General features: G+C 41.9%; 2 protein-coding genes across 2 annotated transcripts in view; both read left to right on the top strand.

The window, feature by feature from the left end:
* Window positions 1-9,760, top strand: part of Tnks2 (tankyrase 2) — a 55,827-nt gene extending 46,067 nt beyond the window's left edge. The window contains exons 22-27 of the mRNA XM_051199574.1: window positions 2,854-2,951; window positions 4,265-4,339; window positions 5,713-5,818; window positions 6,393-6,579; window positions 8,559-8,715; window positions 9,240-9,760. Of these exons, the coding sequence (XP_051055531.1) occupies window positions 2,854-2,951; window positions 4,265-4,339; window positions 5,713-5,818; window positions 6,393-6,579; window positions 8,559-8,715; window positions 9,240-9,302 (686 nt within the window). The 3' untranslated portion in view covers window positions 9,303-9,760. The remainder of the gene's footprint in view (window positions 1-2,853; window positions 2,952-4,264; window positions 4,340-5,712; window positions 5,819-6,392; window positions 6,580-8,558; window positions 8,716-9,239) is intronic.
* Window positions 9,761-14,362: 4,602 nt separating this feature from the next.
* LOC127233224 (40S ribosomal protein S2-like) lies at window positions 14,363-15,245 on the top strand. Its single transcript, XM_051199603.1, is given in 2 exon segments — window positions 14,363-14,391; window positions 14,393-15,245. Coding segments are annotated over 2 exon segments (867 nt in total). The 3' UTR covers window positions 15,231-15,245.
* The last annotated feature ends 7,497 nt before the right edge of the window (window positions 15,246-22,742 follow it).

The raw sequence follows: 22,742 nt of genomic DNA, 5'->3' as shown, positions 1-22,742 counted from the left end.
ACTACATAGAGAGACCTTGTCTCAAACAAAAGAATAAGACAACTGCTAAACTAACCATGGTAGCAGCTGTGATAGGATACTGGGGTATCTATCTGTGTGACAGCAGTTGTGATAGATATGTGGTTTTAGGAAAGCTGAGTAAAAACAAAGAGCAGTAGTGTTTGTACAGGTAGATGTGTCTTAATTGTTGACACTCCATTTCCAAGGCTCAGGAAGTACATCTATTGTCTCCAGGTAGCAGAAGAAAGTTAGGACTTACTGTCACTAGGACATGTCCACAGTAGTTGAATGGGAGCCTTTTTTTATTTTTCCATGGTGGAGAAACTTGTCTTAAGGCACAATAGCTGGTCTTGTCTAACGTCAGAGTCACTGTTCTTCATAAAAGTTGCCATCTTGCAAAACTGAATTGGTTGCTGCTTATAAGGTCCTCCGACAGTCTGCTCTTGGTAACTGAAAGCCTTTTCTGACCTTTCAGTGCTGGGTTATAGGTCACTAAATCACATTTTTGTCATAGTCTTGGAGAAAGGGTGCTTTTTCCGTTTGGGGGGATCTGATTGTTGATTGTTGACTTCCATGGGGATTGCTTTTTGTTTTGTATTGTGTTTTTTTGTTTGTTTGTTGTTTGTTTTTTGTTTTTTGTTTTTTGTTTTTTTTTTTTGAGGCAGAGTTTCATTAGACTGGCCCCAAACTCAAGGAATCCTCTTACCTTACCTCCCTGCTTGCTGAGACTACAAGGGTGTGTCACTGTGCCCAGCCATCATAGTATTCTGTGGAATAGTCTTCATATGGGCCCCAATCTTGTACAGACATAATTAAGTCTCTGCAGTCTGCCTTGACAAGGATCTAGAGAGATGACTCAACACTGACTGCCCCTCCAAAGGACCTGTGTTCAGTTCCCAGCACTGGCATAGTAGTGGCTCACAACGGTCTGTATGTAACTCCATCCACTTCAAGAGATCCAGCACCCTTTTCCTCTGCAGATACCAAGCATGACATGGTGCACAGACATACATGAAGGCGAAAGACTCATACATATAGAAAACTTTAAAATAAAAATAGAAGGCATGACAATTGTAGAAGTAAAGAATCTATTTTTAATCAGTCAGCAAATTTTATGAACTTATAGGATGTTTTTTAGTTGCCTGAGGCTGTTTAAGTCTCCATCATAATTCTTCGTTGTAGTTACAGGAAGTGGAATGATTACTTTATTAAAATAAAAGGTTGAATAGTTACTAAAGGAAATAATTTGAAAAAGAAAGTATGTCTATAAGCTCATTAGCAATAAAAGGAAAAGGGGATTTTCATAAATAGTCCCTAAAACCACTATAACCTGTCAGGTTAAAAAATAGTTACTTAAGGGGGCTGGAGAAATAGCGCAGGGATTGAGAGCACTAGCTGCTTTTCTAGAGAACCTAGGTTCAATTCCCAGCACCTACATGGCAGCTCAAAACTGTCTGTAATTTCAGTTCCAGGGAACCTGATACCATCACACAGACATCACACACAAGACCAATGCAAATGAAAATAAATAAATCTCTTTAAAAAAAAAAAAAAAATAGTTACTTAGGACATGGTGGCGTACAGCTTTAATCCCAGAGCTCAGGAGGCAGAGGCAGGCCAACCTGGTCTACAAAGTGAGTTCCAGGACAGCATAAAACAAGTTATTTGAGGGGCTGGAGACTTGGCACAGCAGGTAAGAGTGATGTACTGATTTTGCAGATGAGGATTCAGGTCCCAGTACCCACATAGCTACTTGCTTGCAGCTCTCCATATTCCTAGCTCCAGCAAGTCCTTTTCACATGGTGCATATACATGCATGCAGACAAACATACACACAAAATAAAATGAGTCTTAAAATGTAAGACCCTCAGAATGAGGAGTCTCCCAGTTTCAGTCGGTAGCCCCAAGAACTCAATGTTTAGTCCAGTTGCTGCAACACACAAGAGCTTTAATGAACTAGAAACGTTTGCACAAACGGGCTCCTCCAGCATGCAGGCTAGAGAGAAGCAGGCAGGAAGGCGATACCCTCCCCTTCTCCCCCCCACCCCCAGCCACAGGTGTTTTTAAAGGCAAACCCACAAGGGGGTGGGACCCTCTGTCCATTGAGTATGTGACCCTTTGAGGCCCATGGTCTCCTTATTAGGGTCAACAGACCTTAGGGCCTCAGGGTGTGCTAATTAATCTTGTCTGGGCAAACTGGAGGTACAGTTATCTCTTTGTTTCTTAAGGACCCTATTTACCACCTGCTGACTCACAGGAAAGGAGGGCAGTGTGAATTCTTGGTATCTTGTTATCTCAGGGCCTTGTGAGGGGAAGTTAGCAAATTCCAAGGAACAAATATTGGTCTGGGTTAGCTTTCCAAGTTAGTCTGTCTTTCAAGTGGGGGGTTTCTTTACTTTTTGGCTTTCAAAAATAGTGTGCAGAGGGAGCGCTGCTGTAGTGGCTCTGTGGTTAAAAGTACCTGTTGCCCAATTATGAGAACCAGAGTTCAGATCTGAGAACACACGTAGCAATAATAAGCTGGGCAGTTGTCTCTAACTCAGCTCAGAGGGATCTGACACTGACTTCTGTCCTGCGTACGTAGGCACATACACACACACTGAATATAATGTGCTGTTATGGTTTTGATCCTATAAAAGAAAAGGGACTTTCGTGGGAAAAACTAGTGCAGTCCAAATGAAGCCTGACAATTGTAGTATGTACCTGTCTGCACTTTCTGTGTTCCTATAAATCTAAATTATGAAATTAAAATTTGGGGGAATTGGTAGTGTCAAATAAATCATGTGAATGTTTTGGGTTGGTTGGGTTGGATTGTTTTATTGGCAATTTTTACTTCTAAATTTTATTTCATAGGTCTTAATCCATATTTAACTCTAAACAACTCTGGTAGTGGAACAATTCTCATAGATCTGTCTCCTGATGATAAAGAATTTCAATCTGTGGAGGAAGAGGTATGTTCATCACCCTTAAAAAATTGGATAATACGGATCTAACACTCACGTTGTTGATTTAGCTGCTATACTTGTTTGTTTTGGCATTCTGTCCCTCTTTTCATCCCCTGGAAAATGTGGAAGTATTTACAATACATTTGTTTTGTTCCCCCGCTCCTTTTTTCTTTCATTTTTAATTTTAATTTTTATGTTGCATGGGTGTTTCTCGCCTGCATGCATATATGTCTCTGTGAGGTCAGATCTTGGGAGTTACAGTTCTAAGATGCCATATGGGTCCTGAAAAAGCAGTCACTGCTCCTAACCAATCAGCCATTTCTTCAGCCCCCTACAGTGAATTTCTTAATTAACCTTAATTTTAGGTACTTGAATCACTAACTAGTTCAGTTAATGTGGAACCAGAATTCTGTTGGAGAAGGTCTCTGTCATTTGAAAATAATGCTAGTGTTCACTCCCTTTATGAAGGCAATTACAAATGAGGATTCTCAGTTCTCAACATGTAGATAGTACTTATCTGGGGAATTTTTGATTCTGACTTTTTTTTTTTTTTTTTTTTTAAAAGATTTCTTCAGTCCACTGAAATCTTTGAAGAGTTCTCCTTCTTCCTTTGTTGTTGTTTTTTTTTTGGGGTTTTTTTTTTGTTTGTTTGTTTTGTTTTGTTTTAAGCAAGGCAGCTTCATATTCTTGTAAAACAATATATAGCCTTAGCTTTCCTGGTTTTCACTCTCTAGACCAGGCTGGCCTCAAACTCAGAGATCCACCTACCATTCACTCCCCAGTGCTTGGATTAAAGGTGTATGCCACCACACCCCATTGAAGAGTCTTTACACACTGATGTGCATGTGCCGCATCTATTTGAATTAAGCACAGATACAAAATTGAGTGAAATTTAGTTCTAAAGCTCATACTCCCAATGAAATATGTATTGTGCTTTATTGGTCTAATATCAGCACAAACAGACTATTGTTTTGCTTTTATGTTTAACATATTTTGCATTCTGTTTTATTTTACATTATGTAATTTTTTTACCTATAAATATGTTTTCGGGATGTTTCTCTAGAACATAGTACTCATGGTAATCCTAACCCTCAAGAAACAGAGGCAGACAGATATCTGAGTTCAAGCTACACAGAGAAGCTTGTCTCAAAAGAAGAAAAAGATATATACTCACAAGTTTATAGAATTTATGTCCTTTCAAGAAAAATATTAAAACCTATCTTGAATTCTCAAAAAAAAATTGGATCAAATGAATCAAAACTATGTTTCACAGGTCAGAATAGCAAAACCTAATGCCTCTTTTAAATTTTTTTCATCAGATGCAAAGTACTGTCCGAGAGCACAGAGATGGAGGTCATGCAGGAGGCATCTTCAACAGATACAATATTCTCAAGGTAACAAATGAGGGAAAATAAAGTTTCCCAAGACCATTCATTACTTTCCACATCCCAAAGCCTTAAGTAGTTTTGATAAGAACATAGTGATCTGTCCAGCACAGTGCCCTTTGACATGGCTGCAGAGACTATTGAGGGGGAAGACCATGTCCTCCAAAACTTAAAATTCTCACCAGGCAGTAATGGCACAAGCCTTTTAATGTCAGCACTTAGAAGGCAGAGGCAGACTGATCTCTAGTCTGGTCTACAGAGCAAGTTCCATGGCAACCAGGGCTACACAGAGAAATCCTGTCTTGAAAAAAATGAATAAATATAAATTTAAAAACTTACTGAACAGTATCAGTATGCCCTGAACTGGATGCATCCTTTAGGCTAGTCAACACTAAAGCTTACTTGGGTTTACATGATTATATCTGCTGCAATCAGATTATTCAGGGAAGGGAGCACTTATGTAAGGTGGTGAAGCAGGAAACCAGGAGAAGCTGATTTATAAATTACTGTGTTCAAATTGAAAAACATGCTGTTTCCTCTTTTTTCTTAAAGGTCTTTCAGTACAATATTTAAGAGAGAGAGAGTCCAAATGCATGCTAAAATGATTCTATTTTGTTTTATACATGAATTGGTGCCAAGTGTGGTCCTTGATTACATCTATTACTAGTACTTTGGGGCTTGGTTTTTTTGTTTGTGTGTTTGTTTGTTTTTGGCCAATACTAAAACTGCAGCTCTGATGTGTGCACAGGAATGTGGAAATGTCCATTTGACCATAGAAATACTCCAGTAGGAACTGGGGGGGAAAAGTGGGGAGATGTGTGATGGGTAGCTATTTCAAATCTTGTTTATGTATTTTGAGTCTGGTAAAGTCAGGAGGGCAAGGTGCTATGCTCTTTATCTTCTCTACAAAATTTAGCATGTCTGAGGGATTTCAGAGCTGACTTTTATTTTTTGGTTTTTGGAGACAGGGTTTCTCTGTGTAGCCCTAGCTGTCCTGGTACTTGTTCTGTAGACCAGGCTGACCTTGAACTCACAGAGATCCACCTGCCTCTGCCTCCCAAGTGCTGGAATTAAAGGTGTGTACCACCACTGCTCATCTTAGTGATGATTTTCTTTTAAGTAATTTTAAAATAGAAGTATTTTATGCAATTTTCAAGTATTCTTGGCCTCTTCATGATTGTGTGTAGTCTTTTCCTCTTTGGAAAAAAAAAAAATTGTTACATGCATGTAAACTCACACAGACACACTGCATATATGCACAATCACACACGTGTGGAGGTCTAAGAACAACTTATGGGAATTGTTGTTGGGTTTTTTTTTTTTTTGTTTGTTTGTTTTGTTTTGTAAGATTAAAAGAATTATTTAAACTCCCTGGTTTTTAGATTCAAAAGGTTTGTAATAAGAAATTGTGGGAAAGATACACACACCGGAGAAAAGAAGTTTCTGAAGAAAACCATAACCATGCAAATGAAAGGATGTTATTTCATGGTAAGTTCTCACCCTGTCCTCCCTGTGAGATTGGAGTTTTCGGCGTCATTGTCTTTTTTTCTATGTAACCCTGGCTGTCTTAGGCCTCACTCTATAGACTAGGCTGGCCTCAAACTCACAGATTGCCTGCCAAGTGTAGTAAAGATAATATTTCTGTAAATTTTATATTTGTGTTCATATTTTTAGTTTCTTTTGTGATAATGTACCTTACAATTAACATTTTTTTAAAGATACATGCATTGTCTGTACCTTTTTTTATTTATTATGTGTACAGTGTTGTGCCTGCATATATGCCTGCAGAGTTAGGGTTAAGGTTAGAAGAGGGAACCAGATCTCATTACATACAGATGACTGTGAGCCACAATGTGCTTGCTTGGAATTGAACTCAGGACCTCTGGAAAAGCAGCCTGTGCTCTTAAACAAACAAATGAATTTAACATTCAGGGCTGGATGTGGCTCGGTGCTTGACTGGCATGCACAAAGCCCTGGGTTTAATCCTGCTTCCTTGGAAAAGTTAACTCACCAGAAGCATTTTGCTTTTTAAGTTGTTGTTGCCCATCTGCTTGTATTTTAGGATCTCCTTTTGTGAATGCAATTATCCATAAGGGCTTTGATGAAAGGCATGCATACATAGGTGGCATGTTTGGAGCTGGGATTTATTTTGCTGAAAACTCTTCCAAAAGCAATCAGTATGTGTATGGAATTGGAGGCGGCACTGGATGTCCAATTCACAAAGACAGATCTTGTTACATTTGCCACAGGTGAGCGATTCTTATTATTTGTCTTGGAAATAATTAAATGAGAATTAATCACAGATTTGAGAAACTTGGAGGGCAAGACATAGCTGACAGTGGAGGACCCATAAGTTAAAATAATAGCTAATATTTACTGAAGAATTTAAATGAGTTAGCATGCAGATAGTAAGCACTTAACCGGTTTAATTCAGTTTCTCATTGAATACTTGGTGCTTCATAAAGAATGCTGAGGAGAGCCGACAAGGCAGTGCACACCTCTTGCTCACCTATGTTGACAGATGATTTGGGAAGTGTAGGAGTTCAAGACTGCGTAGGCAGAATTAAGCCCTATCTCAAGCAGGAAAAAATAGTCAGACAAGTGGGACACATCTTTCATCTCAAATCCCTGGAGGCAGACAGAGGCAGGTGAATCACTGAGAAAACAAAAAGAGAGAAACCCTACAACTGCTGAACAAAAGGCAATGTCAAGCACTCCAGAGACTATTGTTAAAGCCTTTGAGTATTACAGGCCCGGAGATTCCAGAAGTCGTGTTATTGGGGACTGGGGCTATAATGAAATAGATAGCTCTTGCCTGATAGGAGTGAGGTTTTGGGTTTAATGTTTAATATCCGTCACCATACATACAGTACACACAAATACACAGTGCTTCTGGTTGTCTGGTTACTTATTTTATAGTAATTCCTGTAGGAGTTTCTTGTTCATTATAATATCCTAATCCTCAGTTTCTAACATTACATCCATAAGAGAGATAATTAAAATGATTTAATTCTCTTTAGAAAGTAATTACCAAATGCCTACTCTGCACATCCCCTCTTAGTTGTCTATTCTCAGTTCTTTAAATCATTTAGTTAACTTGGCCATAACTTATGAAATCTTTGAGGCACTTAAAGTATCTTCTGCCATTTGTAGGATCAAGTAACATTAGTCACTAAGATTTATTCCACAGCTAGGACCCTGATTTTTCAGGTTTGAGCAATATTATTCAAACCTTAGGATGTGACAGAATTACCTAGGTTTGTTAAGTTGCACACTGCTGAGTCTAGAGAGAAGGCACAGCAACAGCAGTAAAGAGATCTTGCTCTTGTAGAAGACCAATGTTTTAGTTCCTTTTGCCCACATGGTGGCTCACAACCATCTGTTACTCCCAATTCTGGGAGATATGACACCTTCTTCTGGCCCCCTTCAGCAGATACACATATAAGATACACATACATACATGCAGATAAATACCCATACACATAATATAAAAATCTTGAAAAACAAAACAAACAATCATACAGACCTCTAGGCCCCACCTCTTGCATTGCTGATATTTAGTGAGGCTGGAATGAGTGAGACTATAGCACTGGATTTTCCACCAAGTTCCTAGGTGATCCAGAGGTATGCTCAAGCAATACTTTCTGTCTTGGCACCACACTTAATCCCTGCACAGAAAGTCTTACTTTCCTGGTTTCCCTCTCTTACTCCCCCACCCTCCTCTCTTGCTCTCCTGCTCTCCCACCCTCCCTCACTGGTGGCCGTGGGGAGGAGTGGGAGAGTGACATGTCTCACTCTATCTATCCCAGGCTATCTTGGAACTCACTATGTAACACAGACTGGCTTCAAACCTCCTGCCTCAGCCTCCTGAGTACTAGTATTTACTAGGCCCATTTGTTTTATTCTTATTGCCATTATTTTTCTCCTAAGTTTAGATTTATGTATTATATTGGGAAGTCCCTTCTAAGTAAGTATAAATTATCACCATCTTTTTTGGGTCACAAATCTGTACTATTTAGGGGGCTACAGAATTTCAAATTCTGTAAATTAACTTGTCTTCTATGATTATGATTATTAGTAATAAGCAGTGTTTTCTGACTTTACCTAAGCTGTTGTTGGAACCTAGTATTTATTAGTTGTCTGGAAATAGTTACTAATATAACTTCATTGTTCTGGGTTTGTGCATTCAATCTATTTTCAGGGTAAATTTTTCCTTTTCATGTTGTAGGCAGTTGCTCTTTTGCCGAGTGACCCTAGGAAAGTCTTTCCTGCAGTTCAGTGCAATGAAAATGGCACATTCTCCTCCCGGCCATCACTCAGTCACTGGCCGGCCCAGTGTGAATGGCCTAGCGCTAGCTGAGTATGTGATTTACAGAGGAGAACAGGTACTCACTCCACTTGTATTTGTTTGTCTTCAACAGTATGTGGCTCTTACATGGTCAGGGCATGTTGCCTTAACTGGATTTGGAGAGGGGATAAAGGGGGTTCAGACTTAAAATGTTTGGCATAGATTTTCAAAATTAAAAAAGAACCATTGATATATCTATCTAACCTATTCAGAGTTTGTCAATTATTACTGGATATTTTTTCCTTTTCTGTGCAATATAGCAATGATGTTTACTTCTTTCTTGCCATCAGTGACAAAGAAAAGCTGGTCTAGAGCAGCATTCTAAGTCAGAGTTGGTGACAGAATTCCCTCAGTTACTGACAGCAGACAAACATGTACTTAATTCTCACCCTTACCTGCCTCTGATGAGAATCCAAAGGTTAAGTCAAGGTGGGAATATTTAGAGAAATGTCCCCAGGTAGTTCTGGTTTGCAGAACTCCTCAAGGTTTGGAATGTTTATGTAAGGACACCTTAACAAACAATAAAACACACCAACATTTGAACTAATTTTTCTTTTCCAGGCTTACCCTGAATATTTAATTACTTACCAGATTGTAAGGCCTGAAGGTATGGTTGATGGCTGAAACCAGTTCCACCAAACCTAACATCCCGAAGCAGCTAATGGCCTCTTAAGTTTCACTCCTTGGCTGGAAAAAAGTTCATCCTGACTACAGGCCTGTGGCAAAAAAGGATAAAAATGTGAAAGGAGCTTAATGTTCTGACTTGATAAAGCTTTAATAATGTACAGTGTTTCTAAGTATTTCCTGTTTTTCAGCACTTTAACAGATGCCATTCCAGGTTCAACTGGGTTTATCTGTACTAAATTATAAACAGTTAACTTGAATCTTTTATACATTGTGTATTGATTCTAACAAAAATGGTAATGCCCTCAACAAAACTCATTTTACTAATCAGGACTGTGTTCTTTAAAACACAGCATTTACACTGACTACAGTTCATTTGTAAAATGTAAATAAGAGCTTTTGTATTAGCCCAATATTTATTTACATTGCTTTGTACTATAAACTGTTGTAGAGCTACAGCGGTTACAGAGTATTTTCATATGTGTTGTTCATCTGTGTTTCATCTGTCATCACCTGAGTGATCGCTACATTTGATTCCAGAGGCTGCTCGGTTGCTGGTGGAGACTTAGTGGGGAAACATTGATTTATCAAATTCAGTTTGCTGATGGAAGCATTTCACTCTCATAATTTTCTCTTTTGAGAATTTCATTAATACTCTGGGAATTTAATTTGGGGTGCTTTTGTATCTACAAGGCACACATTGCATAGAGCTCTGGTGTGAAGATGTGAGGGCTGACGGCTAAAGAAGGGCCTCGGTGGCCTCAAACTCTGGTTCTGCCTCAGAAAGCTCTCTGATGTTATGGACATCTGAGTGAGCAAGCTCCCCAGGTTTTCAAGAGGCTTGACCCTGGCTTCTGAATACTCAGTGCTCTGATCATGGAATGTAAGAAGTGAAGTTTCAGACATGGGAAATTCAATCCTGGACAATTCTCCAATCAGTTCTAATTACCTTAAATCTAAAAAGGATGAATAGCAAGTGGGAGCGGGTGCTTTTTTTTTTTTTTTTTTTTTTTTTTTAAGTTTTTCATTATCTTATTATGCTTATATTTATAGCCAAGCCTATAAATATAAACACAACCCGGAACCATAAATGTGAGTATATCCGCCTGTGGGTAGCCTTTGGAATGCGCACACCCAGTGCTTCCTACTCCTGTCGAGACATTCTGCCCAGTTAGAAAGAAACACACCATCACAGGCCTATTTTCAGTATGGCAGCTATGGAAGAGATACTTTCATACAAGGCCACTCTGACTGTTCTCTAATGTAAACCCTGTACTTATCATCTGGCACAGAGGCCTACCTTCCTGCAGTACACTCAGGAGTCAAGGAGAGGATTTTACCCACCTAAGTCTTTGTACATGAGGACGTCCTCTTCGCTCTCTGCAACACCTTATCTTTGTTTGGCATTTTTTTGTCTCTTAACTAGTCCTTTATAGAAACTTGTACATATAGTTGCTCGAAAGTCAAATTTATTGTTCTATGAGTTAAGAGAAATGTATTTCTGGAGTTGTTCCTATGATGTGAATTGTGGTCAAGGTTTAAAAGGTCAAAAAATCCTGACCTGGACGTGCTTTTATACAGCTCTCTATTAATTACCTAAAGCAATCCTAAAATCATTTCTTGGAACATAAAAAGAGCATGCCAAAATTTTTATAAAATGTTCAAGTTCTGAAAGCTTCTGAATTTTATAGGTAAAAGATAATGAAATGAACTAGTGGGATTTATATTTACATACTTCTCAAAGTTTGGCCTATATTACTCTATTCATGGATCTGGAATTGTTTCTCATATAAAATCATGGTCTAGTTATGAGCTGTGTTATTCCTCTAACCCATTGCTTATTTGTGTTGTTTTCCACTGTGGTTACTGCACTAGCATGGCAATGTTTATCGGGAGCTGGGAGTTTGGGGGTGTGGTTTAAATAGTGCTTTGCATGAAATATCTTACTTTATAATGATGGAATTGCGTTTTCTTTTGCCTTGTGATTTTTTTTTTTTCTTTTGAAGTGAAATTTAATTTGTGTGTGTGTGTGTAGTGTTTTTCTGCCCATCTGAGTGTCTTGTATCACATTCCATGCCCTCACTTAATTCTTAATAAACTGTTTACTTGCTTTCTGGCTAGCATGGTAATTACTGGAGTAGTACAAATGTGTTGAATGGCCCTTGAGAAATTCATTGAGATCACAGTATAAGTCATAATTGCAGGGAAACCGTGTAGTTTTGAGTCTGATAGTGTCAGGGTGCAGCATAAATGTAAAACTGTGAGTGTTGTGGCCATATTTACTCAGATGCTTCATGATAGAAGTAGAATGTGTTTAGATGTTTACACCATCCAATGCAACAGTAGTCCTAAAAATTCATTAATGAAAATCAATGTGCTTAACTTATAAAGAGAAATATATTTTTGTTTCCTATGTCATAAAAACATTCTTGATAAGTTTCCAAATCTCAGTTAGTGATATTTTTTCTCTAAAAGGAAAAAAAAGTATTGTATTTTATATTTCCATATGCTAGTGACCTATATGTAATCAGTCCTCAGCGTTCCATAAGAAGAGAGTGATGGTACAAGTATCCCTACGTCTCACTTTAAGTCTGTGTAAACTGCTTTATCTTCCTGCTTCATTTAAGATGATACCAAGTGTTTGCTTGCTATTTCCTGAGCGTGCATGCCCACGTATGATGTGATCCAATTGTTTGCAGGTTGAGGCAAGAAAACATGCAAATAAATTTCTCAAAGCTCTTAACAATTAGTTCTCTCGACTATACCTTTACCTTCTGTCCTGTCCAGTTAGAAGACTACAGTGACAGAAAGCATGCAGTGACCCTGTCACCAGATCTTGCAGACTGAAAATACTGCTTTTCACTATCTCCTTCGTCCCTGTATATACCCTATGTTTCTTGGCTTACTGGGTTGTGGCCTGAAGTAGTTAGTCCTATTAGTAGTTAGTAGTTTGCCTTCTCCACTTAGGTACTTACTCACAGTTGCTATTCCCATAACACAGATAGCAGGGAATCCCCAGAATGCTATACCAGAATAGAGCAGTCTATACAAATGAGCTCTGCTAATGGGCATTGTCTTCATGCTCTTTGTTCCACACACTGGAAGAGGGAGGAGGGAAGTAAGGATGTCATTCGGTGGTAGAGCATTTACCAAGCAATAAACAAGTCCACCCAGCACTGTTTTAAAAATTAAATAATGCAAAATGTTTTATTTCTTTTATAAAATTATTGATCTGCAAGACTAGAAATTGTTGTAATCTGAGTCAGATGTGATAGCACAGACCTCTAATACCAGCACTTGGGAGGCAAAAACAGGCACATCTCTTAGTTCAAGGTCTACAAAGTGGGTTCCAGGACAGCCAGGGTTACACAGAGAACCCTGGGTGTGGAGGGCATTTAAGAGCAAGTGTCTACAACAGGGTGGTGGTAGTACACACTTTTAACTCCAGCACTAAGGAAGCAGAGGCAGGTAGTTGGATCTCTTTGAGTTCAAATCCAACCTGGTCTACAGACTGATTTCCAGGACAGCCAGGGTCACACAGACACCCTGACATCCTGTCTTGAGTAAACGAATAAAGCCACTGTCTGGAAGAGCAAGTAAAGGCTGACTCCTGGGAGCCACATGGTGGAAGGAAAAACCTGAATTGTCATCCTTCATGTATACATGAGCACATTGACCCATCCCCATCGCATGTTCTCACAAAATAAAATTATTTGTTTGGGTTTTTTGAAATAAGCCTTCTTAGCCCTGGGTGCTCTCAAACTCAATTTAATATACAGGCATACACCTAAAATAATAAAACACTGAGAAAATAAAAAGCAACTCAGAAAAAGTAAGTCTACCACCCGAACCCTTCATTCCCCCGAGAACAGAGGGGAACATGGTCACAAACATTAGAGTGTGGCACTCCAATTGTAAGGGTGGTGGCTGGCATCCTAACCTTAAAAGGAACCCAAGCTTATTAACAGGATTGGAACCCAGTGTGGAGGGATTGGTCTGAATGGCTAGCTTTTCACAAGAAACCCATTGATGCTGTTCGCCATTTACTGTATATAACCCGGAGTTACATGGATAAGGTATGGCTACTGCTGGGAACTGATCTACTTTGGGAATCAGAAAAGTAGGGCGACAATCTTGTCATACAAGCTCTGGTCACGCAAAGCATGTTACTTCATTATGCATTACATCACCAGCTTTGTAATTTGAACTCTAGCTCTCACGTTTGTGCAGCAAGCAGCCTCTAAGCCATCTCTGCAGCCCATCGTTCCTTCTAAAGTCTGTGCACCATTATATAGAGGGAGCAATAGCAAAGACACTGCAGCAGTAACATGGCACGGCTACACATATTACAGTAGTAATATGAGTCAGCCAAAGAAGTTGACTGCCAAGAACAGTTATCAGTTGGCCAAGAGGCAAAGAATAAGAGACTGGAGTACTCAGCTCTAAAATAGGGTGTGTTTCTGTTACACTTCCCCCCCAAGACTCGGGTCGCCACTGAAAAGGGGGCCAAAATATTCCAAAGACCTAGAAGAACATCTGCAACAAAACTATTTGCTGGATGTGACAGAGTGTTGCACACATAACAAGCTCAAGCCAACAGAAGGCTAAGTGTAGGTGGAAGAGGGGATCATGAAGTCCTTTGTCTGGAGCTATTTGGCAAATGATGGCTGCTGGAAAAGGGGGAGTACCTTTTCGCAAGAATACAGATCCAAGCTGCAGTAGAAGGTCCCACACCTGTGCACATCTGGTCAAACACTAAGTGGACTCTGGGTATTAGAACATGACTTTGAGAAGGAAGGGTGGGAATAGGGGAATCACTGGAGGAGGGAGGAATAGTGGTGGGGTGGATCGGAACCAAATGTGTATGAATATTCAGTTTTAAAAAATGCCACTCCTAGTTATTTAGAAATCCACCACCAGTTAGATCAATACTATATATCACCCAACTCCCTATACACTGGGCTGGACAATTACACGCTAGAGATTAAATCCATCTTCAGATGAAGGCAGGCGAGCTCAAGAATTAAACTCAAGCTTCTTCTACTTCGGGAAAACACCAAATGGCGGATGACGCCGTTGCAGCGGGAGGACCCCGGGGGCCCAGGATTAGGAGGCCGCGGCGGCTTCCGTGGAGGCTTTGGCAGCGGCCTCAGGGGCCGCGGTCCTGGCCGTGGCCGTGGTCAAGGCCGTGGGGCTCGTGGAGGTAAAGCCGAAGACAAGGAGTGGGTCCCTGTCACCAAGCTGGGTCGCCTGGTTAAGGATATGAAGATCAAGTCCCTGGAGGAGATCTACCTTTTCTCTCTGCCCATTAAGGAATCCGAGATTATTGACTTTTTCTTGGGGGCATCTCTTAAGGATGAGGTTCTAAAGATCATGCCAGTACAGAAACAGACAAGGGCTGGCCAGCGGACCAGGTTCAAGGCTTTTGTCGCTATTGGGGACTACAACGGTCATGTTGGTCTTGGTGTTAAATGCTCCAAGGAGGTAGCCACAGCTATCCGAGGGGCCATCATCTTGGCCAAGCTTTCCATTGTCCCTGTGAGGAGAGGCTACTGGGGGAACAAGATTGGCAAGCCCCACACTGTTCCATGCAAAGTGACAGGCCGCTGTGGCTCTGTGTTGGTGCGTCTCATCCCTGCCCCCAGAGGCACTGGCATCGTCTCTGCTCCTGTGCCCAAGAAGTTACTGATGATGGCCGGTATTGATGACTGCTACACATCAGCCAGGGGCTGCACTGCCACCCTGGGCAACTTTGCCAAGGCCACCTTTGATGCCATCTCTAAGACCTACAGCTACCTGACCCCTGACCTCTGGAAAGAGACTGTATTCACCAAGTCTCCTTATCAGGAATTCACTGACCATCTTGTGAAAGCCCATATCAGAGTCTCTGTTCAGAGGACCCAGGCTGCAGCTGTTGCCACCACATAAGGGGTTTTATACAAGAAAAATAAAGTGAATTAAGTCTGAAAAAAAAAAAAGAATTAAACTCAAAGCCCATGACTGGTAAGTGGAGGCCTTTGTGACACCTGTTTTCAGAAACCCTAAATGTGCTGTGTCCCTGGCACAAGGAGAAAGCCACTGCTGCCGTGTACCCTATTGAGATGGAGGATGGGTAGCATCTCTGGTTCTTGCAGTCTCAGCTCATGCTGAGGCTCTAAAGGAACCCCAATTTCCTCCTCATCCCAGCCAGTTCACAGATTTACCAGAAGAGCTCTCTTATTTTAAAGCAGACACCCACTAAAGCTTACCTTCCAAGGAGGCCAACAGAAATGAGTGCCTAGGCCAGAAGAGCGCATCAGATCCCCTCCCTGGACTTGGGAGTTCAGGGTGACCGTGAGCCACTATGTGTGTGCTGAGAATTGAACCTAGAGCTTCTGGAAGGTCAGTCAGCTCTTAACTGCTGAGCCATCTCTCCAGATGGCTCCCTCCCCCCTCCCCCCCACACACACACAGTCACAAACGTATACACCTGTATTTTAAACTGATCCAGGTAAGGTCAGGTGGACTCAGAATTAAGCTGTAATGGAAAGACAGTGGTTCCTAGTGGCAGTTTCAACCCCGCGTGTTTGTTAACAGTGCTCTCCATGTGGATGAAGGAGAATGTTTCTATTCTGACCACTGAACAAAAGACTGGGGACAAGTGGCCTGACTGCAGGTTAATGGGTTTTCATATAAAAAGGCTAGCAGTTTCCAATGGAAGTGAATATAGTCTATTTGTTATTTATAGACAGGGATTAAAAAACTAATCCAATGGGAGTTTGTGCTATCCATTGGGGGTAAGAAGGGTCCATCTGCATGTGAAGAATTGTGAATGAGCAAGGATCCATGGCTCAGTGGGCAGGAAGGGCCCTGGGGAGACCACCCGTCTGGATAATCAGACATTCGCATTTCCCACTGGTTTGCTCCATTGTATCCAAATGTGAGAAGCTGCTCTCCAGCCCTCCTTACAAAGCTCTTTATTGGACGTTACTGAGGCATGATCCCAGCTGCTATGCTCCAGCTGCCAGCTACTGAAGGGGTTTGGCTTGATGGTGTCTGGCAGCTTTGCCCCCAAGGAGATTTATGATCTGTGAAAGATAGTCAAATTAACACCCTGAGCATTCCTGATAGGATTAGAGGCCTGCATTTGCATTCTGCTCTGACATACCACAGGATCTTTTCCCAGCCTTGCTGGGTGGGGTTTGGGGAGGTAATTAGAAGTAGCTGGCCACACACCCCTCTCCCAGCTGGCCAAGGCAAAGGGCCACTATGCATTTCCAGAAGGGTTATTTGGGATTTAACACCTTTTAATTGCTGCCTCCACCATTTGTGGAGGACTGAGGGCAGCCTCGGGTTTCAGTTCTCGCCTTCCTTGAGAGAGATAGGATTTCTTTTCTGTTTCTCTGCTGCATAAACCAGACTAGCCAGCCCTTCAGCTCCGGTCATTAGTCATTCTACTACTGTCTTTGCTCAGACTATGCCTCCAGCTTTTATATAAATTCTAGGAATCTGAACTCAGATCCTCATATGTATGTGGAAGATGCTTTTATCCATTAAACAATCTCCCCAGCCTATTACTATTTTTGCTTTGTGAGGTGGGACCACAAACAGAAGAATCCCATCAACAACATACTTGAGCCCCATGAAATAAAAGTAACTCTCCAGGGCACAGCAAGTAATGATGGCCATGGCTGAAGGGTGTGTGTGAGTGTGTGTGTGTGTGAGAGAGAGAGAGAGAGAGAGAGTGTGTGTGTCCAAAATTTCAAGGATCCTCTCACAGAGAGTGCATGCGCCACTGCCACACAGCTGGACTTTTTTTTTAAGTATATACTTGATTTTTATTTTCAGGGTTAAATTCTTTCTGGTATGAAATCTGTTTCAATATACTTGAACTATGTATCTAATCTGGATTCAGAAATGAATTTAATTTTTCTGATTTAATTGAAGACTGTGATCCAGGAATCAATCAGTTTTGCTGTCTTGTCCAGGAAGTTACCTGATAGCCACTGTAGAAAGGAGTTCACAAAGCTGACTATACCTATAACTCCTCCCCTAGGGGTGGGAGGGGCTGAGGCAAGAAGACTACCCAGTCTTCAGAGCCTGCGCTGCAGCATAAAGGCTCCCCTTGCCCCCCCCACACACACACACACTATATATATTCTCAACTGGGGAACTTAACACTGTTAGTAATTCTGATTATCTGTTAAGTATGGACTTGGAAATTCTAGTCAGCATCCAAACTCAAGTTTCTCACAAGCAATACCTTATGAAGCTACCTCCAAAACAAGGCTACTTGCTCCATGTATACAAGACATGTCACTCTTGTTTCTGACTCTTCCCAATATCCGTCCTGTGCTGGGGACATTCGTATTTAATTAACGCAACAATGCCCTTGAAGCTCACTGATTCAAGGCCTGAATGACAATCCAGTTAGATTATCTACTGGGTATGGGGGACTGAAGACTCTTGGTACTGGTTTATGTCATGTTTGGAAGTAAAGGAGGCAGATGAACACTTGATGAGCAGCCAGGATCTTATCAAGGTTTGCACAGGCTTGGCTGGCCCTGAGACTTCCTTATCTCTTCAAGGACTCTGGGGTACTTACATACATACAGCTGTATATAATTCACAGCTACATCTATCTCAATGACTATAATTCACCAAGTGTCGCTGCTGTGAAGATGTGTCACTGTGATTGGTTTATTAAAGAGCTTAAAGGCCGTTAGCTAGGCAGGGGAATGTTAGGTGGGACTTGTGGGGACAGAGAGCTCTGGGAAGGAGGAGTCTCCAGCCAGACATGGGATAACCAAGATGGGCATTATGGAGATGAGGTTACAAATGTGTGGAAGAACGTAGAATTAATAATTTGGGTTAATTGGCTGTCCTGGAACTTGCTCTGTAGACCAGGCTGGCTTCAAACTCACAGAGATCTGCCTGCCCCTGCCTCTCTGCCTCTCCCTCTATCTCTACCGAGTGCTGAAACTAAAGGCATGTGCCACCACTGCCCAGCTCTAATCTTTGTTTTTACAAAAATGTTATATTTGTTTACGTATTTATGCAGCACTTTTATCCATTGAACCCTGCTAGCCCTCTTTAATCTTAATTACTAATATTAACTCTCAGATCACACATTACCCTTCATGTTGCTTCGTACACACATGCATGGGCATCCGAATGAATATTGCGTGGTAGGGAAAAATTAAAGAAGCTACAGTGAAATCAGAAGCAGACACCTGACACAGGCAAGTCACAGCAGATAGATGGGATATTGAGTGTAGTCATAGGCCTGTCCCCAAAAGTACCAAGCTGTCTCAACATGGAGCTCATTCAAGACAAAGAACCGAGTCCAGACAAGTGACAGCTTGAGTGGGTTACAGCCAGCAGAGCAACTGTGCCAAGCTGATCATCCTGTCCACCATATGTGCCTTTAATATGACACTAGTGAGGGCACCATGTCACTTATTGATTTGTGCATTGGTGTTCGGCCTGCATGTATATATGTCTAAGGGTCCCTGGTTCCCCTGAACTAGAGTTACATGGTTGTGAACTGCCATGTGGCACAGAAGTCAATATGGCAGAGGCTGGAAGCAGCTGGTCACAACATGTCCACAATCTGAAAGCAGAGATCAGTCCGTGTGTGAATGCACTCTAGTGTGCAGCCTGATCTCTCTGTGCAGCGCAGGATCCCTGCACTGAGAGTGGTGCCCTCAACCATAGACAAACCCAGAGACCCATCTCCCTTGGAGGGACTCTGGCAGGCTGACAAGTAACACCAACCATTACAAATGTGTTTGTTTGTTTTGTTTTTCGAAACAGGGTTTCTCTGTGTAACAGCCCTGGCTGTCCTGGGATTCACTTTGTAGATGAGGCTGGCCTTGAACTCACAGAGATTCACCTGCCTCTGCCTTCTGAGTGCTGAGACTTAAGGCATATGCCACCACCTCGTTAACCATTACAAGTAGTAGTAACATCTGATTTGCACAAGTCTGTGCCTCCTGCCATGTGCCATGGTCATGTGGCCGTTTACTTACACAAGCAAGATGTGGGGTGATTCTGCCTCAGTGTTTGTCCTCAAAATGGAACAAACAATCTTGATAAAATAGAGGACTCAAGAAGTGTGGGCCTGAGAATCACTACTTTATACAACATGGAGTAACTCAGACCTTACATCTGTGCTTCTTTGGTCCTATAATTCTAAGCATGAAGTTGTGTTATAAATCAGTGCTCTGGCAATAACAGCAGTGTTCAGAGAGGAATCCCAGGGAAGACGGAAGTCAGAGGGAAGACACAGCTGAACTCAGTTTTCTGCCCTCGTTTGAAAGGATGAAGGGAGGGCTGGAGGCTGACTGGTTTAAGATAGTGCTGTGTTGTATTTTTCTGATGCTGAAGCAAAATCATAATGGCAGGGTTTTATATAAAAGAGAAGGAAGCCAAAGTATGAATTTCATGTTTGTTTGTTAATTCCAGTTAATTTTATTTGTTTGGGCTTTTTTATTGTTGTTGTTTTTGTTTTTTGAGAAAGGGTTTCTCTGTATTGCTTTGGAACCTGTCCTGGAATTCGCTCTGTAGACCAGGCTGGCCTCGAACTCTCAGAGATCTACCTGCCTCTGCCTCCCAAGTGCTGGGATTAAAGGCGTGTGCCACCAACACCCGGCTTCCAGTTAATTTTTGAATATATATTACATTCATGCAGCTCAAAATATTAAAGGACAGAAAGGTTTCCTGGTTTCCCTTATTAAGTGTGTGTGTGTGCAAGTGTTTGAGTGTGCTTATGCATGACATGTGCATATATGTGTGTTGTTAGGGATCAAATCAAGGAGGACTATTTATAATCCAATATATATGAGCTTCTGTAATAGGAAAAAAAATAAATACCCAGAGACTGATATTGGAGTTCAAGCTTAAAGCTGAAGATCAGGAAAGCAAAGCAGCCCCACACTAGCCCTCACCTCTAGCTCGGGCTGAAAGGGCTGATCCCAGAGCTCTTCACCAACCCTCAAACTGCTGCTTCTCCTCAGTGTGGTTGAGAATGAATGCTTCATAATGAATCTGTTCCTGCCTTAAATACCTCTCATGAGTCCTGCTACTGTTTTAGACTGATTCAATCTTGTGTAAGCCTGGGTGGCCTTGAACTCAGAGAGATCTATCTGCCTTTGTCTCCTAAATGCTGGGATTAAAGGTATGTGCCACCACTGCCTGATCTCTATGGCCTGTGGCTGACTTAGCTTTCTAAATCCTTGGGTAAGCTTTATTAAATCATAAATAACATATCACCACAAGCTTCTTTTTTCTCTTCTTTTAAAACACAAAGAATAATTTGAAACACATCTTGTATTTTTTTTCCTCTCCATAATACATCTCTAATACCTATCTAGTCTACATTAACATAATATTAACTCAATCAAAAGGAGAACTAAGTTTTGGGAATGTTGGGACTAGAACACAGCGCAGGCCAAGTAAGTATTCTGCCATCAAGCTACACCCCCAGCTCTGAAGGGGAATTTTCTAAACCTATTCCACTGTGGCTCTTTTGAAATTTCCTCTCATCTGGATAGAAAGCATCTTAGCTAAACCCTGAGAGTCTCATTCAATCACAGGCCAAGGGATGAAAGAACTTCTTGAGGTCACATCTGTTTCTGGGTTCGATTGGGGGTCAGCTGGTTATGTGTGTATTGCTATCTTGGGACCATAACACACGAGGAACAAAGGTGTTTCAGGAAGGTCAGAAATTGGAGCCTCACAGGTGCTCTGTGATTACTGGCTAAGTCCTCATGGAATACTGGCACCTGTCCTAGTAGGTCCTTGCAAGTCTCCTGTGTCAGGTGTATGTGTGTGTGTGTGTACATGTTCATGTGAGTGTGTGCATTCATGTGTGCATGCATGTATGCATTCGAAAGCCAGAAGTGTCCTGTCCTATCTCTCTCCACCTTATTTTTTGAGACAAAGTCTCTTCATTGTATCTGGAGCCCATAGATTGGCTAGAGTGAGTAGCCAGGAACTCCAGGAATCCACCTGTCCCCACCAAGCAGGGCTGAAGCTGTAATCCAAGCTGTCTTGTCCAATTTTCAGAGCTTTTAAGCCCTTTTTACTGGTTCTGGTGGTCTGAAGTTAAGTCTTGGTGTTTGCATAGCAAGTGCTTTACCTGCTCAGCTTTCTTCCCAGGGTCTTTTTCTTTGCCTTTGTTACTGCCCCCATTCCACCCCACTCCTTTTTGGAGACAGGGTTCATTCCATAGCTCTGACTGGCTTAGAACTTTCGCACTGAGCCATCTCTCCAGACCCAACTTACAGACAGGCCTTTGGAAGGAACTTTGCAGGGATTTAATTCCCACCAGTTTCCACACACCCAAAACCTTAACTGTTTGAGGCATCTCTGCCTGGGCAGCTATAGCACCTGAAATCCATCCTTTGATATTAACTGGCCCTTTGATTATGCACTTTTCCTCAGGAGTATTAGGAGGGCAGGACCATGTCCTTAGTCACCCTTTAGTCACCAGACTCCCTAAGTACTACTAATTGAAGTGATCGATTTATCTTGTATGTGATGTTTCCTTCTGTTCTGAGGGCATGCTAATTTATAATTATAAATGGACTTAATCGTACTTTGTGTTGTGATCAGATGCTAAAGGATGGTCAGGATGCCTCCTGAGGGGTCAACTGCAAGGCACTAAAAAGGAAATATAAAAAGGGAAACATTTACACTACTTTGTTTTATCAAATATCTTGGGAAATGTTGCCAGCTCCAGCTTATCAATAAAAGATCCTAGAGTGGGTTTGTCACAGAGCAGGCTCAGTGATTCAGCCTTGATTCTGTATTGTTGTTTTTATTTAGGTGGCCACAGCTTAAAGCCTGATTTTCTCACGTACGTTTACATTTCCCAAGACATGCTTTGTAAAATTAAACAACGGCGAATCCTCCTTCCCCCATTAACATGGAGCTGATGAAAGGCCAGGACACAATCTGTTGCAGCTGTGCCACGTTGTATTCCCAAAATGCAGACAAAGAAACATTCGCAAACACCAGCGGGTTACACTAGGGAAAGCGGTCAGAATGCACGATGGGGTGACCTGGCCTAAAGTGCCGCGGTTGCTGTCCCCGATCCTGGCCCCACGTTTCTAATTGCAGCGACGCCCGCAGACTTCTTAATGTCCCAGCTTTGTAAGCCCACAGGGTCGCCTGAATGGCGGCGAAGGTAACGCGACCGCACGGCGCCAGGGAGGCCAGGGAGGGGCGCGGGCTTGGCCAGTGGGAGGGTAGGACGTGGAGAGACGAAATCACCCCACAGCATCAGACCACCCGCCCCTTTGAGCGACGGAATGTGGGCGGGCAGAGGCCCCTTGTCCGCGGTTAACCCAGTGCGCGCCGGGGAGGGCTTGGGGTGGGGGCTCCCCAGACCACCTGGTGCGAGCTGCAGAAAATTGGCACGTTCACCTTCCCTGGCTCACGCTCAGGGCTCTGCTG

The sequence above is a fragment of the Phodopus roborovskii genome, unplaced genomic scaffold (genome assembly GCF_943737965.1).
Source record: "Phodopus roborovskii unplaced genomic scaffold, PHOROB, whole genome shotgun sequence".
NCBI classification, from domain to species: domain Eukaryota; kingdom Metazoa; phylum Chordata; class Mammalia; order Rodentia; family Cricetidae; genus Phodopus; species Phodopus roborovskii.
This window is presented reverse-complemented; position numbering and strand designations above follow the sequence as displayed.